At 34.3% G+C, this 19,597-nt stretch overlaps 1 protein-coding gene across 4 annotated transcripts in view; it reads left to right on the top strand.

The window, feature by feature from the left end:
• The window catches only part of CSMD3 (CUB and Sushi multiple domains 3), a 587,774-nt gene that overhangs the window by 316,524 nt on the left and 251,653 nt on the right, over positions 1 to 19,597 (top strand). For all 4 annotated transcript variants that reach the window (XM_088178475.1, XM_014870085.2, XM_088178481.1 and 1 more), the window contains 2 exons: positions 13,730 to 13,912; positions 15,056 to 15,382. In XM_088178475.1, the coding sequence (XP_088034601.1) occupies positions 13,730 to 13,912; positions 15,056 to 15,382 (510 nt within the window). The remainder of the gene's footprint in view (positions 1 to 13,729; positions 13,913 to 15,055; positions 15,383 to 19,597) is intronic.

The raw sequence follows: 19,597 nt of genomic DNA, 5'->3' as shown, positions 1-19,597 counted from the left end.
TTTGTGATTGGGCATCTGCATAAATATTTTATCATGACATGCTCACCTTTAATTTTAGCTTAGTGTTAGAATTCTTTTACTACTTTACCTAAGGTCACTGTGCTAACCTTCAGCAGCTTAACTCCATTGTAACTTCAGTTTTAAGGTTGGAAATAAATATTGTTCATCTTTATTAATTATTTGGTACATTTTAAAAATAATTTCTAACTTAAGAATATTTCTTGACTTACTAATTTTTTCTAGTGGAGGAAGAAATTCCTATATGGAATTTAACAAGAAGCCTATGACACTATAGAACACCAAGTTGTAGTGAATGTCTTTCAAGATATTTTCTCTAAGTTTTTGTTTTGTAAACTTTCTTTCAAATGTCTTGTGAGATTTTCAGCCTCTGCATTACCTTAAGAGTAGCATAGTGACATTTTTGCAGGAACAACTCTTATTTTCAGGAAACTGTCCAGTACTAATGAGGTGATCTGTGAATCATTGTAACTATGGGATATTTTGAATACAATACTTGGAAGAGCAGAGCTATAGCACAGCAGATGATGTAATGACAGAAATACTACATCTAACCATTTATGGCAGGGCAATAATCAAGTTTTTAATGGTAAAATTTCCCCACAATGCCAGTTAAAAGCTTTCCCTAAATATGATAGTGTAAAGGAGCAGACTGTAAAAACAGTGCAGGCTCTAGGTCGCACGTGAGATTGGAATGTAAACAATAATTTTTATCAGCTTCAGGTTGAACATTGAGTTTTGACAATGAGAGTAATTGCTGCATAATTGTTGTTTTGTTCTAAGAGTTTGTTGATTTGCCGAGGCCCAGGTGTATTTTATTTGCTCTCACATCACTTGGAATATTAAATCTATAATTATTTCCATCTACTTTGTGGGGAAAACTCATGCTGTACTCATAGTGTTATAGCAGAAGTGTTTGAGACCGTTAGGCTACCTTGCCAGGAAATCATGCTCTTTGTCTTAAGTCAGAAACAGTAAATAAGAAGCTATAGTTGCTCTCTTGACTCATAATATTTATCACTTATTTGAAATCAATGAAGTTTCTGATAAAGATAACAGATTTCTAAGGGCTATTTAACTTCACTTTTTTCACTTCATGATCTGTATTATTTTTCATAAGTAAATGGAAATGTTAATAGGTTTATGGCCATCAGGTTATTCATGTTGTCATTTGCTTGAATCCTTTCAACTCTGCTATCAAGAAATGTATGCACAATACAAATAAACATTATTGCATCTTCAAGTGCTTTGACATAACTCCTTTAAATAGAAGTTTTTTATAGTATCATAGACTGGTTTGGCTTAGAAGAGATCTTAAAATAATTTAGTTCTTTCTTCCACTATAAGCAGGGATGCCACCCACTAGATCAGCTTACTCAGGGAGCTATTCAAAATGTTCTTGAACCCTTCCAAGGACTCGACATCCACAAGTTCTCTGGGCAACCTGTTCCAGTGATTCACAGTAAAGAATTTCTTCCTAATGTCTGATTTAAATCTCTCCTCTAGCAATCTAAGGCTAGTTCTCCTTGTCCTTTCAGTACATGCCCTTGTAAAACTCCCAAACTCCCTCTTCAACTTCCACGTAGCCCTTGTAGATACTGGAAGGCTGCTATAAGGTCTCCCTTCTCTAGGAAAAACAACCTCAACTTTTTCATCCTGTCTTCGTAGGAGAGGTGCTCCAGCTCTCTCATTACATTAATGACCCTCCTCTGGACTTGCTCCAACAGGTTCATTCCTGTGCTGTGTACTCCAGTGGGGAATCTTACCAGAATAGAGGGGCAGAATCACCTTCCTTGACTACATTCACCTTCCTGATCACATTCCTTTTGGTGCAGCCCAGGATAGAGTTGGTTTTCTGGATTATGTTGAGCTTTCTGTCAACAAACTGCCCCAAGTCTTCCTCAGACCTGCTCTTAATCCATTCTCTGCCCAGACTAGTGGTTACCTTGGCCCAGGTGCAAGACCTTTCACTTGGCCTTGTTGAACTCCATGAGGTTTGCACAGGCCAAACTCTCAGGACTAAGTGTCTGTCACTGAATGACATCTCTTCTCCCCAGCATGTCAACTGCACCACACAGTTTGGTGGTGCTGGCAAACTTGCTACAGATGCCTTCATTACTGCTGTCCATGTCATGTTAAACAGTGCTGGTCTCAATAAATGACCCTGAGGAGCACCACTAACTCCTGATCATCAGCACTGCTGTGCAGCACTAGGGCAGATAGAAAGCTCTATCTAGTAAGCAATATGAAGTAGCATGTACAGGGATTTGTACCATAGGACAGTAAGCTGTTATTTGACTCTGTCTTGTAACTTTTATATGATACTGTACTTTATAATAAACATACATCAATAAGATTCCTGAAAAATATTCTTGAATTACATGAACTGAATTTTCCCTTTCTCATCATATTTAATGGAAATGCCTTTAACAGAGACTATGAAAAATGAGGTCATTAGACCTAAAACAAAGACATTGTGCTGTGTATCAAGGAAAATTAAAATATTAATTATTAGAATTTAAGATGTTTTGAATCAGTCTGAATCAGTCCTTCAGTCTTCTGTGATCCTAATTTCTCTTATATTTCTGTTTCAATAAATAACATTACTATTTATATTCCTAGTTGTATAAGCTGTTGGTAAGGTTCAGTACAGCACGGGGATGGAAATGAGAAGGAAAAAACAACAGGAAGAAGAAATGAGATAGTTCTATATTTTTTTACATGGTTATGTTCAGTGTCCTGTAGTTGGTCTAAAACTTATAGCTTAGAAAAACATTAAACCATCCATGAAGTATCTTTATAATTTAGAAGCCATAGTTTTAGTTTCAGTTAATACTGATTTTTATCTTTAAAAATTTGATATTGGATGTACCTGCATTTTGGAATGCTATGCTTTCCTCTCATGCCCTTTATATAGTTCTTAGTCTTCTTTTTTTTTTTTTTTTTTTTTTTTAATGTGCAAATATGCACTTAAAGCTGATCACATGCAGCTTATAGATAAATTTATTTCAATACATGGACTGAAAAATTTACTCTCATCATCACATTGATATTTTTCCAATATTTTAATATTATGGATTGGACACACAGTCACAGTAATAATATTTCTGGTGTTGTGGGGAAAATTCCTGTCTAAATTTTAGTTATTCTTCTCCCATCCATATGCAAATAAACAACCTTTTTGATAAGTTTTAACTTTTTTGCATGACGAATCGGTGACCTGAAATTTGGCAAGGGGATATTTAACCAGATTCAGTTTGTAAAATTCTGATTTGCATAGGCTTGCTCACTTGTTTAAGAGGATTTAGCTTACAGAAACTGAAATCCACAAGAGCTTAGTCCAAGCTGCAATCTTATCAGAGCTCCTAGCCAGGTTTCTCTCTGTTATTATTGCTTTCTTTTTTCCGGGGTAGGGGGTGTGAGAGCACTCCATTTCTAACTTGAAAAAAGTCTACATTTGACAGCCAGGTTTTGATGAAATTTATATGCATCTCTGTGCTGGATAACCTTGGATGACTCAGTATGTCCCCAAAGCTGCTCCCACTCCCCCTCCTCAGCAGAACAGAGGAAGAAAATAAGAAGAAAAATCTCGAGTTGAGACGAGAATGGGAGATAACTTACAAGTTATTGTAAAAGACAAACAGACTCAACTAAAGGAAGTTTAATTTGATTTATTGCCACATAAAAACAAAGTAGGATAGTGCAAAGTGAAAACAAAACTAAAAAATTTCCTCCACTTCCTCTTTTTCCCAGATTCCACTCCTTTATTTTTATCTCTTGTAAGTTTTCCTTCACCCGGAAGTAAGGGTGAATCTGGAATGGGGAATGGGATTTGTGATCAGTTCACACCACTTGGTCTTTGCCACTCCTTCCTCCTCATGCTCTCCCCTGATTCAGTGTGGAGTCCTTTGCACCACCTGTAGTTCTTTCAGAGCTGCTCTAGCTTGCATCCTCCCCATGGGGTGTGCTCCTTCAGGAATGGACTGCTCCATTAGCTGCAGATCCCTTCAGGGCTTATCCACTTGCTGCGATGTGGGGTCATGCACAGGCTCCAGCAGAGACCTCCATGTGCTGCAGACAGACAGACAGACAGACAGACAGACAGACTGCTTCCCCGTGGTCTTCACCTGGGCTGCAGGGAAATGTCTGCCCTGACACCTGGAGCATCTCTTCTCCTTCCTTCTCCGACCTTCATGTTTGCAGGGCTGTTTCTCATATATTTTTATTGATCTTCTGTCACAGTTACTTTGCAGCATTTTTTTACTCTTTCTTAAATATGTTATCACAAGGGGACCACCATTGTTTCTGATGGGTTCAAACTTTGACCTGTTGGTTCTTTTTGGAGCTGGTTCTGTCCAACATGGGAGCAGACCCTTCTCACAGAGGTCACTTCTGCAGACCCCGACTACCAAAACTTTGTCATCTAAGCCCAGTACAAATACATTCAATGACTTTTGGAGAAAGCTCTGCTTTGTGTTCATAGAGCTGATCGGGGAACTATTTTTTTGTGTGTGTATGTGTTTGACAGAGAACAGTATTTGTTCTGAATTTTGGGATGAGGGTTTTTGGATGTTTGGTTTTGTCTGTTGTAGTCTCCTTTTGGATAGATATAGTTGTCTTGTCTCAGAAGGGAATAAGTGTTCAAGCTAGAAAGAAGCAGGTTGAAGGATCACAGCCAGAAGCTTGGGAAAGAAAACAAGCCACATAAATAAGTCTTGGTAACTGTTTCCTAGAGACTTTCCTTTTTGCTCTGTTCTGTGAACTTCTGAAAAAGGCAAAAGCAAGCTGGAACTGTCTTACATCCTGACTAGATGTTTAGCTCAGCAAAGCTGAAAAAGTTTGAGTGAGAATAAAGTTGCTACCAAATTAAAACCTTGGTGATGTTGCACAGTCACACGTATACTCAGAATATGATACGAGGAACCATTATTAAAGATATCTGAGAAAAAATTATTGATTGCCATTGAAGGAGAGTTGCAGAGCTGGTGCAGGATGCCTTGATCAACAGATTTGAAAAGTTCAACAGATATATATACTAGCTGCAAATAGATTCAACGTTGTTACAGACCAACTCTGTATGTATCAAGAGATACATTCTTGGTGATAGCTTCAACAGTCTTGGGTTTGGACTTCTACCTGCACATTTACCACTAAAGATGAAAAAGAGGATCACTATGCACGGCAAAAGGATCAAAATTATCTGTACAATGCTGATTCCCATAGTGCCAGAAAAACACTCCTTGAATTAGTTAATTTTCATTTATATGTCCTTCAAAAGCATACTGACAGTTGGAGATGAAGCTATTTAGTCCAGTGAAACGTTTTATTTTCCGAAAGATTTTCTAAAGTGGAGTGAAAGGCCTTAGTCAAATCATCAATGACACAAATGAGATTCCTGTTAGTCATATTATTAAAATAGGATATTGCATGTTCTAATCATAACTTAGAATACTTTGTAAACATCAAAGGACCACATTCTCAACAGCTCAATTTCTTTGTGATGATTAACAACATACTTAGGTTTTATTTAGTCCATGGAAGAAAACCTGCCTTATTTTAAAATGACAAAGGTCCCACCACTTAAATAAAAATTATTCAGGCACAGAAATTATAAAATTTGTCTAACTGCTAATAAATGGATTTTAATCTTAATGTTACCTTGAAAATTATTTCAGACATTTCTGCATATGATGACTACACATTCACATTGTCTTTTTCCTTTTGACAGGTCAATCAGTAACCACTGGTCTAAGGGATATTCCATGTATTTGCATTGAAAATGTTCATGTAAAGGATTGCAGACTTTGATAAAATTCCTTAGTATTATTTTTCCATTTATTCTTCCTTGAGAGTACCAAGTATCTATAGTTCCGTAAGGAAAGCTAATAATGTAGTTGTCTGCTATTAAAAGTTATATTAAGGGAGAACTGCTGAAATTCATAGATGCTTTCTCTCTTTAACAAAACTTTAAAAAAACTTTGTTTTTTTGAGGTTTAACTGTGATATAACACTCCAGAATGTTAAATTACATTTTAAGTTTTAAATTTAAAAAGTTACGTGAAACTTTCTTTGGATTATTCAGTGATCCGTCTTTCGTCCAGCTAAAGTCAGGTACATTAAGGAAAAATCATCCTGAATCAGCTAACTATGCCCTAATGTAATTGCTCCAGATTAAAGTAGCTGCATAAGGAAAGCAAATGTAGCATGTCTCTTTCCAATTTATTTTCTAGATTCTTGGTAGAGGGAGATTAGCTGAGAAGAAAGGTGTGATTGAGAGCTATAATGTTTGGGAAGCAAAGGGGATTGAATAGGCAAACAGGAAAGTAAAGATACATAGACACACTGCAGTTTCAGAAGAACACAATGTCACTCTTAACATGCATCTTCACATCAAAATTATACTGAAACAAAGCAAATATTACTTCAATATGACTGAAGGAGAAAGATCATACTTACTGACAGAGTTTGGGACAGTGTAGTTATGAAGGCAACATAAATCGTTTGAGGCAGCATAGATGAAATACAAACATCGCTGCTAATTGTCACAACTGAAATACTTTAAGTGATAAAATACCAGCTGGCTTTGCAGCTGGTTAATACCAGCTGGAATTAACAAGATACTGTGATTTAGCAATATTTCAATAGAAATTTAGGAAATATCCCAGCTTTTTGTTAATTTTTTATATGAATGAGAAGTCTCATGGTGTGATTAAATTGTTTGTGTGGATAGAGTTCTACATAACAGTTCATTTTCTAAACCTAAATTAAGAGAGTAACTTATTTTATTGAAGGTGTGGTTATTATTTAAAGCCCCACAGGGCTCATTCAGACCAGGCCAGCTTATTTCTGGTTGAGTAGTAAAAAACTCAACTTTAGATATAGAACACAGTCCTGAATAGGAAGAGAAGGAATATGTATACCCAGAAAGTCTATAAGTACCTAAAATATATAACAGAACATAGTTATGAAATATTTTATGCTAGTAGTATAAAACTGCAGATAAATGATGTAATAAAAATCATATTGATATATCTGCTTTCCCTCTGAAGAAATCTATTGTCAGGGAGAATGGCTGTAACTTGTTTTCTTTATACTAGAGATGTTGAGCGCTTGCGATATTCATAAAATATTACTTTTCATAGTGTCTGCCATTGTTTTCTTACTTCATTCTCAGAGGAACTTCATCTGACTTTCCTATGGGTGTTGTTAGACAAATTATCCTCCTTTAATTAATTATCCCCTCCTTTGTGCAATGTTCACATTCTGGCTCATCAAATTATATGACCAAGAAATGAGAAATACCCTGACAATTGGCACAATTCGGCAAGGGTGGAGAAGGTTATCACCACCTACATAGTAGGGAAGGAAAACTCTTTTTTTATAGTTTTTTTTTTCTCCCAGTAGAATTTTAGCAAAGTAGAACTGACTCTATACCCTTGAATGGCTGTTCTGTATAATGAATTATAGACTAAACATCTAATGAATTCATATAGGGAAAAGATTGTATGCTTAAATCGTCCTCCTCATCTCCTTTCCTCCCTTTGCATACCTGTTTCTTCTATAGTGGGACCCAGGAGCACAGAGAAGGTGCTGGAACACTGTAATGGGTCTCTCACCTGGAGCAGTCAGGCACAGGTGGAGCTTTCTTATCGTTTGCCTACATGCATCATTCCATTCTGTTTATATTTAGAAACAATGCAAGACTCATTCCCTATCTTCACACTTATCAATTACTAGAAAGTTAGACACACTACACATTAGACAGGATTCTTCTTTCCAATCTTTTAGGCAAACAAGGAAGGAAAAAAGAGAATAAATATAAAATAAATATAAAATATATTGTGGCCAGAATTGAGAGTGAGAAAATCACACTAGTTTTTCTGGGTAAAAATAGTGGTTAAGGTGTTGGGGGTTTTTTGGGTTTGTTTTTTTTTTTAATATATATATGGATTTTCTGAAATATGGAATCTGTAGATAAAAATCTGATCATTAGAAGGAAATAAGGGTATTGATTACCTTTAAAATATAACTGGAAATCACATGGCAATAGACACTTTTTTCTCTCACAAATGAACTTCCCTCCTTTGATTATAAAAATACTCACACTTTAACAGAATAGGTAATAGACAAAACAATCCATTTTATTTGAAGATACATACAAATATTCTAATATTTAGGAGAAGGTATCATCTGTTAGGTGTCATCTATTAGATGATTCAAATTTCTGTTTGTTTACTGATACCTAAATCCTATTACAAATAAATGTAACCAATCTCCAATCTATTACCATGTAAATTGGTAAGTATAGTCTAAGACTGCTGAAATTTGTCCAAAACTTTTTGTCTGCTGTGTATCTTTAAGATTATGGTTTTTTGTGTATACAGACTATGGAGATACATGGTGTAATTTACATTATTTATCATCCTAGTTTACACTGAGAAATGTATATGTTCTTGATTCATAGGTTATTAGTTTTTATTTTCCCAATTTCTGCTTTTTCTGTGACATTTATTCTTAATATTTAAGTTTGAATTTTCAGGATAAGATAGATGATGTGGTGGATTGATTCTGGCTGAATGTCAGGTGCCCAGCAAAGTGGCTCTATCATTCCACTCCTCAGCAGAACCGAGGAGATTAAATATAACAAAAAGTTTATGGGTCAAGATGAGGGCAGAGTTACCAGTCACCATCAGATGCAAAACAGCCTTGACTTGGAGAAATTACTTTAATTAGCTGCCAATCAAAATCAGAGTAAGATAATGGGAAATAAAGAACTAAATCTTTCAACACAATTTCCCCCTCACTCCTCCTTTCTTTTTGGGCTTAACTTTATTCCAGAATCCTCTTCCTCCTTCCTCTCAGTGGCACAGGAGGACAAGGAAATGAGACGGGTCAGTTTATCACACGCTGTCTCTGCTTCCTCCTTATGGGGAAGGACTCCTCACACTTTTCCTTTGCTCCAGCATGGGGTCCCTCCCATGGGAGGCAGACTTCTCTGATGTGGGTTCTTCCCACAGGCTGCAGTTCTTAATGTGTTCCACCATGGGTCCCTTTCACGGGCACAGTCCTTCCACTATCAAAACTTTGGCACACAACCCTAAAGATGATTATAATGACACTGGTTCCTTGGCCTTTGCAAGCAAAAGTTACACAAATTGCCTCCCTTATTTGAGATATTCAAGAACTGTCTTGACACAATCCTGTGTAATGTGCTCTAGGATGACCCTGCTTGAGCAGGGAGGTTGGACCAGATGACCCACTGTGCTCCCTTCCCTCCTTACCTATTCTGTGATTCTGTGAAATATTTGATGGTATATTTTTCTAAATTTTTGATTAAGAAAATCTTGCATTGGGAACATAAGCACAACAATTTCACAACTAAGTTGGATATATGTATTCAGTAATGTGTATATAAATTGTACACAGCATGGTATTTCAAAGTGGGATTACAAAGATTTTTATGCATTATCTTGCAAAATGTCAGTGTGTTGATATATGGTGGTGAATGCTTATAGCTTTTGCATAAGGAATTCAAATATCAAACAGGAAGTTTTATCCTTTTGAATCACATACTTAAACTTTGTTTTCACATACTAGTATTTAGTTCACCTGTATGCTTTGATTAAAAATATAATATGTAATGAATTCAAATGCTCTTTTACTAATGAGTAAACAAATCTAGTTGTGTGTCATATTTCCTATGATGCAATCAGTAAAATAAATAATGGGCATTATTCTGAGGTGTTAAAGTAAAGAATCAGTGGTCTTGCTTGGAGTTTCCCTTAAGGACTACAGATTTTGAATCTCCACTGAAGTGCTAACAAGTCTTCAGTATTGCACTTTTCCCGTGTGCACCTGTGATCTCTTTTCTTTCAAAATTGTGTTCCTTATAGGAATCACATTCTTATATTTTATTTACTCTTGAGTTATAGGAACAGAAAAATAGACAAGTTACCTCTTCAGACCCTAACTCCAGTGCATTTCTGTCAAAATGCATTTGTGTAGTAAGTGACCATTTCTTTTCCCCAAGGCCCCCTTTAGTCACCTCCAAAATTGGCCTGTCCTTCACAAAGAGAAAAAAAACAACAGATTCCTTTCTTGCCATACTAGGGGCTACTGTAGTCTGGGGCTCTCCTTTCAGTACCTCATTGGTTAGAAATCTGCAAAATCTTTCAATGAGATATACCAAAGTAATATAAGGATAATTTAAAATGAAAGGAGATGGTCATCTTAATTTTCTTTATATTATTCTGTGCTTTTCTCTTAACCTGATATTTTTACTAGATAGTTCTTGCTAGAAAATACTTTGGTAATTATTAACTTAATTCAGTGCTGTGAAACTGCTAACTGTACAGATTTATTTAGGATAGTTGCTTTTTTCAAACTTAGTGTCCTAAGTAATTCCAACAGGAGTTTATCTTTTCAAATAATCGTCCCTCCTTTTACTGTTAATGTCCTTCTTTGTGAGATAATTTGTGAAAACAAAAATAGATTTTATTTTCTGCCTCAAAAACCTTAAAACACAAAAGAAAGTGCCTGATTCATTGTTGACACATTTAACAAATTTTATTTATGGCTGGAGGTTATTTTCCCCTTTTTATAAGGCTACAAAGGAAATAAGGACTATTTACTAGAAATAATATTAGCATAAGGTGTTGTTTTTTTTCCTTAGGTACGAATAGCAATACTTAACTTTTGTATCACAATGATGAAAAACAAATATCCATCCTAGCCATCTCATTGGAGCTAACGTGAAGTGCAAATTTCAAAAAGCAGAATGACTTGTAAAAGAGAACAAAAAACAATACGTAAAACGACAAAGTAACGAAAATGTAAAATAAAATACAAAAATGTGCTTAACCAATAAATTTACTTTGATTTTTCAAGGTAACTGATATAGATAATAAACTTATTCCAAATGCTTACACTAATATACTGCAGAAATAGTATTTCCAATAAAATATACTCTATAACAATTTCTGTTGTGAATTGCACCTTCTTTTTACATCTGCATTATCTGAAAGAGAGCACTATAATTACTAATATTTTAGTCCAACAAATACACTAAGCAGTGGACTCTTACATGCAGTTTTATTGACAGGTATTCAAGTTATTTTCCAAAAGAGTAGCCCATATTCCTTCTCTTTCTCCTCATTATTTGGTGCCTCACACTGAAATTTCCAATTTTATAGTTGTGGGGTTTTTAAAGTTTTAATTATGGCATTAATAAGTAAGCTGTCTGAAAATTTACTGTTTTTCTTCTAATCGTAAAACAACAGTAAATTAATTCCATTTATCATGAATGAATTATTTACAACGGGGACTAGTATGAGTTTATCAAGAAGAGAGGCTCTGTCAGGCTCTGAACTTAACTGCTTAGGAAGTTTTGAAACAAAATATGTAGTGCAGAGAAGCTGAAACACAAGTGGCAGAACTAGCAGTAAAAAATGTGAATTTAATTTACTCCTTAGTAAATTAAAATACATATGAATTCAAATAAATATTAATACTCTTTCCTAAAATCATGCTATTTAAAATGTATTTATCTGACAAAAGCCCAGGAGGCAGCTTAGATTTTTCCTCTCAGTTTTAAAAGAAGATTATTGACATTCTCTAAAAATATCTAAGAAATATTTCCACTTCAATTAAAAAAACAACTAACTAAACAGCAGCAAAACCCCAAACAGAACAGAAAATCAAACCCTATAATTTCTGCTCCTGTGGAAAACTAAGTAATGACAAAAATAGTCTGTTTCAAATTCAGAGATGAACTGATGTTAATACAAAATTTAGAAAGTGTATAAGTGTTGCAAGCAATGCATTCAGGAAAGTTTTAAAAGCAATGAAGGAACTATTTGCTATAAATTTAAATTTAATACAAATGGGATTTAGTATAGAATATTTTTTTCCAACTAGCTCCTGTAAATTATTTTACACTCCCTAATAATTTTTTGAATGCAGAACCAGTTCCTTAAAAGGGATAGGTTTGGTCAGCTATGTATCTCTTCAAATTTGAGAAAAGAGCATGGAAAGTCTTGCCCAGCTACATCAGAATAGAAGCCCCAAAAGAGTAAATTGAAGTAGGTATAAATACATTTACTGCCCAGTCTATATTGTTTGAGAAAACTGCAGTAATCTACATGATATAGTCACTTGCTGGAGAACTAGTTTATAGAATACATTTGTTTATACAATATATTTGTTTTCCCAAATGAAATATGACATGACTAAGGCACTTAGAATAATATTAATCTACCAGGACAGCCTAGGAAAACTTTGCACTTTTTTGGCAGTTAAAAACTGAACAATTCTATAGGTTTGACATTAACAGCCCCACAAAAATTGGAGACAGGAGAGTGAGTTTGTGTGTTCTATGGGATAGCTTATATTGTTTCTTCAGGAAAGCTGGTTTTTTTTTTTTTTTTTTTTTTTTTTTTTTTTTTTTGAGGTCTGTGATCTCAGGATAAATTGAACTTGGTTTTATTCTTTTATAATAATGAATTATATCAATCTTTTCCTAGAACTGTTTGGAAAAAAATACAAATAAACCAATAAGGAGTGGTCATGGTTTTTTGTGCTTTTTATTAGATGGATTTCTTTTGTTCTTTTTGAGTTTTCTTTATCCAAACAGAATAATAAATTCTTTCAAAACTCTGTGGAATATTTTTTACAACAATCTTCAACTCTTTTTCAGTTTCTTGTTAAAATGGAATGTTCTTTATTTGCTTCTTGTCACAAATTTAATTGTATTTAGCACCTTAATATCTGAAACCTTTGAGAAATCAAGTGTATGCTGCTGAATACCCTAGGAAAATTGAGTTAAAATCAAAACACTTGCTATTTGTTTTCCTTATACTCAAACTATCATATATGGAAATGTGAAAAAAAATAAAAGGTTGCAAGACCTTAAAAGAGAAAACCTCAAACTATGGTGCAGGGATGTTTGTTGCTGTCATTACATGTAAATTTTTAGAAGATTCTTCCATGCCTGTAACTACTGAAAGTTCAAAACAGGATGCAGCTTGAGAGAATATCATGGCTCTAATATTTGTAGAAATAGTAACCATTCAGCCTTGCAGTTAAGGCAACTGAGGTAAAACGTTATTTGACTATAAAGAAATTATTTTTGCATATGTTTGCATAATGTATGTGCATACAAATTTTTATATATATTTATGTCTAGCCTCTTTTTTACTGTGGGGAATTCTTTTGGTGCTACCACTCCCTTATCTGCCATGTCATTGGTACCTCGATTTGAATTACATTGCAACATGGACAGTGCTTGCCCACTGGGGAGCTGATCTCTGTTTCTACTTTTAAGAGTTCATGTTCTAGCAGTATTTTACTTAATGATACTATTATTTAAAATTGTATTAAATAAAACAGAGTAGAAATACTTTTCCTGATATAATTTAATTTTCAATTATTTTATAAATACAAAGAGTTTTGATTTTTCTAATCCCTTGTAATGGTTATCTGTAGCCAACAGCTAAGCCCAGCACAACCACTCACTCATTCCCCATGGTGGGATTCTTGATGCATAATTTCCTCCCTAAGAAGCTGGGGTATAGAATCAGACTCAGTGGTGCATTTTGACAACTGCTCTTACGTAGATGATTTTAATTCGCTTAGAATTTTCTACATGTCAGCATATGCATGCAGCAAGCTTATTTTATTCTTCTATAAATAAATTCTTTATTTATTTCAACAGAAATTGAAAAGGAAAGCTGTGGGGATCCTGGAACACCATTGTATGGTATCAGAGAAGGGGACGGATTTTCTAATCGTGATGTTTTAAGGTTTGAGTGTCAGTTTGGATTTGAATTAATTGGAGAGAAATCAATCATTTGCCAAGAAAACAACCAGTGGTCTGCAAACATACCAATCTGTATTTGTATGTACCAAATATTTTCTTCTTATTATTTTTAAGGCATTGATAAGCTTTACTTATAGGTAATTAGTTGTGTGATTGATTTCAGAGTTAGTAAAATGTAATTAACTCTCCTGACAGGACAAACTTACTTTTTCTTGACAGGTTTGCCTAATCTACATGCCCAAGGGACAGGTTCCAAAACGGCTGAAACATTTTTTTTCTCTTATGCCAACTCTTAAAACGATTCTCTTTATATGCTTTGATATAATGGATTATTATTGGCTTGGTTTTAGTAGGATTCTGTCAATTTTATGACGTAAATTATGTATGGTACAATTTTGATAGCTTTTGATAGTCTTATAAATTAATATATTTCCTCAGATTAGAAATTACTGAATTAAATCAAGAGTTTAAATTATTTGCATTTCCCCATGTATTCTATATAAATACCTATTATCAGTTAATTTATCATAAATATTTATATCTCTCTTCCAGTTGCATTGTATAGCATAAGTAAAACATTTGCATTATATAGCATCAGTTGCATTGTATAGCATAGGTATATACAATGTTGTGATACTTATTTGTGGCAGCACCTTTCTTAACTTTTCCACTAAAATAGTATGGATCAAATATATTCAGTTGCTTTCATCTCTGCAACTCAATTCAATATGTCTTAACTGAATTTACTTAATATTATATGTTATCCTGATAACAACAAACCATCTCTTGTCTCTTTGAGGCTTCTTAATTTCTTGTGCCTCTGTGTAAATAAGAAATTATAAGGGCACTATTGACTTTCTGCCCCTTTAATATGCTCAGTGGGAGGTCTGCTCATCTAAACAGTTCTCTACAAGAGAAAATAAGTGGTGTCAAGTGATTTATATCAAGGGTAAATTGTAATGACTGCCATGGATTTCTAATGCAACATATATGTTCTTTATTTATTGTGGGCTCTGTTTGGGAGGTAGTTTTATTGAGAGGAAGGAAATATGAAAATCGAAAAAAACAACCTTTCCAGATTCACCTATCACCACAAATAACAAAGTATTCAGTTGAAGTACTCAGCAAGTTTTAAGATTTCTTGCAAAAAGTTATCACAAAAACAGTCCTTGTTGAAGTGTTTTATTCTGTTATCTAATTTATCTCTCCCTTTTTTGGCAGTTCCTTGTCTTTCCAATTTCACTGCACCGATGGGAACAGTTCTTTCACCTGATTATCCAGAGGGATATGGGAATAATCTAAACTGTATCTGGACAATAATTTCAGACCCTGGGAGCCGAATTCATCTCTCCTTTAATGACTTTGACTTGGAATCTCAGTTTGACTTCCTTGCAGTTAAAGATGGCAACTCTGTAGATTCTCCCATAATTGGAACATTTACTGGTGCTGAAGTTCCTTCCCATCTTACCAGTAATGGTCATATTTTGCGTCTGGAATTTCAAGCTGACCATTCAATGTCAGGACGTGGATTTAACATCACCTATAACAGTGAGTATTTTTTCTTGTGTGTGTGTGTGTGTGTGTGGTTTTGTATTCAACATACAGTCTAGGAGATAGGCATAAGTATTTAAAATGATGCAATGGTAAAGCACATTTACTCCACCTTAAATCCTATGTACCTAAAAATTCCTAATATAGGTGTTTGGATTATTGCTCAAATATTGTGATAGGGCTGAAAATACATGTATTGTTCTCATTTATGGCTTTAGAGATCATTGTGATAGGAGTGTTTGGCAGACTGACAAATCAGACCAGTTCCAAATTGTGTAATAGGACTTTACAAAATTTGCTGACAAACACAATTTGTGCCACATAATATTAATCACCACCACTGCCTGTACAAAACTGCTGTTCTTGAAAACTCATATGTTCAGCAGTGAACATATGTAATATCCTGGAGCTGATGTCTGCAATCTTTGCTAGCTCCTAGTCACTGCAGTTAAGGGAGCAGCCATAGGAGCTCTTTGATCAGTCAAACCACAGTAGACTTGTCTTTTCTTTTTCTTTCTTTTTTTTTTTTTTTCTGCTTTACCTTCCTTACTTATTTACCACATAATAATAATTGAAGGTGATATCAAATATCTTCTTCAGTACTAAATACCACTAGCATTTATTCACATTTTTGCTGTCAAAACTGTTAAATTTCTTCTTAAACACATATGAAGATCTGCCTACCTTTCATTGGTACCAAGTGTTTTGGCATTTATTCCACACTAAAATCCAGACAGAATATATTCCCATCTAGTACAGACATGGTGACGCAAGGCCATAGCACAAAAAATTGCAAAATATACTGTAAAACTTTCCTGGGAGCATATGCAAAAATTAAATTTTACAACTCCAGAAGTATCCTGAAGTATTAGACTTGGTGCTATGTGAGAGTGAATAGGAATAAGAGAGCATCTAGTGGGGCTTCATCAGGCCATTCAACCAGAGCTTCTCTACATCATCAATCCCCATACACCTGGATATTTGGATTCCTTTCTTTCTGAAGGCAAGGGTAGCAGAGTTTTCCATGTTAACAGATTAAAAAAAAAAAAATCAATCAAAATACAATAAATATTTTGATATTTCCAAAATGTGATGTCATGTGTAATTAGTCCCATTCTGGTCTTTCTCCCTAACATCTGAGAGTATATATAATTCTAGAGGCTTGTTGAGATGCAAGAGAATCTACAACAGCATGGTTTGAAGGAGAGTTCATCTCTCCCTGCCTGTGTTACCTGCTGGACTGTATGAAAATAAATACTGTGTTGCTTAGGTTTTTTTCATTCTAAAAACATAAACTAAACCTTAAATCAAAAACGAAATGAGAGAGGGTGTTAATTGAAAGACCCAGACTTAACCTTTTTCTCAAATGAATGTTAACAGTTACTATCATTTTCATAAAATTTCAAGGACTAAATTCCCCTGCGGCTGTTTAGTTTTGTCACATCATCATTCACCTCTCCATCTTTATTTATTCTCTTTTTATTTTTGTTTTGGTTTAGGTTGTCAGTCTTTCAAATAATTATTTATTAAGATCTACATTAAACATTGCTGTCTGAACAAGAAAGAGATAAACTGCCACTAGATTATTCTGTAAAAATTATTTTTCTGATGCTGTCTTAAATTTCAGCTCTCAGCCCTCAGACTCATCCTCAGATTGTTTGTCACCAATGTAGAACATAAGCGTGAAGAACATGTGCTATCTTCTTACTGGTTTCTATAGGCACCAGTTATCATTGCCTATTCACCTTTGACTGGAAGCTACATATCTCAGTACCATAACTAAATATTGGAAAGTCAGGGGTTATTCAGAGCTACTGAAATATGAAATCAGTTATAATGAAAATTAGATATTGAATCCATGTTTCTTTACAGAAGTTTTAACATTTACTCTTTATTTTCTTTTGTCTCATGTCCTTTTAACGTTTATAATAGTTCTCTTTACTTTAAAGTTTCATTGTGCTGCGCTCAATGCTGTCAAGCCTAAATCTAGTAATGAGAAAACTAAAATCAGTTATTGGAGGATATAAGGTAGTCTTCTAGGATAAAAATTACGGCTGTGTATAATTGGATTTCCTCAAGTCATCCCATTTTGCACAACTAGATATAAATATAAGTCAGTTAATGTAGAATTTAGAGTAAAAATTAGGGATAGAGAAGATTAGCATGGAATGGTTGTTTTATTTAGTTCACATTTTGAAATGAACTAATTCTTTAAACACTGTCAATACTTCAAATTTAACATTTCAGAGACACAGAAATATACGTATTGGATAAATTCTGCTTCTTTAAAAAAATTACAGACTTCTTTGGGCATATAGTAATTTGATCATGTCATTTACATTATGCACCAATAGTATCAAGTGATAAAACTTAAATTTTAAAAAGAAAAAACAATCCAATATTAACTTTTACCAGTTGTATAATGAAACCAATAACTCTGAAAAGAATTTAAAGCATTTTACACATTTGAGCAGTCTAACACATTTATTTTTTTTTTCTTTTCATGGATGCGTTTGTGCATGTGTTTGTTAAACTCTGTAGATATAATCTACTTACAGAAACAATATCTCCAAATAATCTCTACTATTTCTTCAGTAAAGACAGCTGCAATCTGAAAAATTACAGAAGCAATCTTTCCATATTAAATAAAAGCCAAAAGAGAAGGTAAAAAAGGAGTGAATAGGATTTTATTCTGTCTTAGCATTTGTAAATCCAAAGTTAATTAAAAATATCTGTTTTCTGCTAATACTCCGGTTGATATATTCCAAAGCTATCAGTCTCTTTTTGCCCCTTTTGAGAATAGAAACAGTACATCACAGAAACGGTATGTCCTGATCAATCTTTTCTATTAAGAATGCAGGCTAGTAATGTAAATAACTTCATTGATGTTTTTGAGGTGTAGAATGTAGAAGAATAAAACTGAGTAACTATTACATAATCAGATTATTTAATGGTATTTCTCAGAAATTATTTTAATGCCCCATTTATTTTTATTACAGAAAACATGTGTGGTCTCAGATAATTACTCTCCTTCCAGTAAAATTGAACATAAATCTAGGTTTTGTTGGAATTAAGCAAAAATTAGATTTCAAATGTGTTATCTTTGAGTTATTACACTAGGTCTAACAAAGATTTCCTATTTAGTTAAATTTTGGGACTAGATATAGAAATATGTGACTTGAAAATGGATGATATATAGAATGTTCCAATAAGCAAAGGAATAGGAACTCAAAAGGCTGTGATTTTCTGCTTGGAAAAGGAGGCAGAAGAATGTTTCACTAGATGCAGCAGAACACAGGGATGTAGCAACTAAAACTGCATTGGTTTAAGTTGCTATGGAAATGCATACTTACACCTGATTTCTTGTTTCCCCTTTATATCACAAACCCAAGAGCTCTTGATATTTCTGGTGCCTGTGAAGATATTTATAAAGTCAGTCATCCCCTAATCCTGCCTGTAATAAGCTATAAGTATTGAATTACTCAGTTCAAGGGAAAGTATGAGCCTTTTATCGTATTTGTGACTCCTTTATGAATGCTTCCCACTTTATATCTTTGTTTAAATATGGAGAACAGAGCTAGACATAGTATTGAATACAGTCACATAAATTACAAACAATAAATGTATATAGTCTCTTTGCTTCAGTATAGATTTCCTAGTTTAGGTTAGAACAGACAAAATGCAAACTTAAGTGCAGTGTGACAACTGAAGCCATGTGACAGAGAATGCATATTTATTTCCTGAGACATGCAGAGGAAACTCAAGGGCTGCTAGGTTCTCCATGGGCAGGCATTCCACAAACCAGACTCATACTAACCTTCCTTTGGGCTGAAGTGGATGAGTATTTTGAGGTGAAGAGCATCTTCCAGATTGCTTGATTTATGCTAGCTGTGGACTTCTTTGAGCTGTACCTCATTGATTGGGGTATAGGAAGGGCAAATATCTCTGAATAAGCTTAGACCTGCTTTTTCTTGTTATGTAGATATTTTTGTTAGTTTTCATTACAGCTGTTTAACTGTGCTTGCAAAAACCTTATGAATTACATAGCAGCCTGGCAAAGGTCACACTATTGGCTTCTGACATCAGCCTAATTACTCAAGTCATTTCAGCTCAGTGGAACAAGACATGGACAATCCCAGATGATGAGTTTATATCTAAAAACGGATTTAGTGTGGTTTATTACTGTGTCAGAGTATGTTCATCACAGCATGT

The sequence above is a fragment of the Sturnus vulgaris genome, chromosome 1 (assembly GCF_052056855.1).
Source record: "Sturnus vulgaris isolate bStuVul1 chromosome 1, bStuVul1.hap1, whole genome shotgun sequence".
Classification (NCBI taxonomy): domain Eukaryota; kingdom Metazoa; phylum Chordata; class Aves; order Passeriformes; family Sturnidae; genus Sturnus; species Sturnus vulgaris.
Note: the sequence above shows the minus strand (reverse complement) of the source record. Positions and strands in the feature narration are given on the sequence as shown.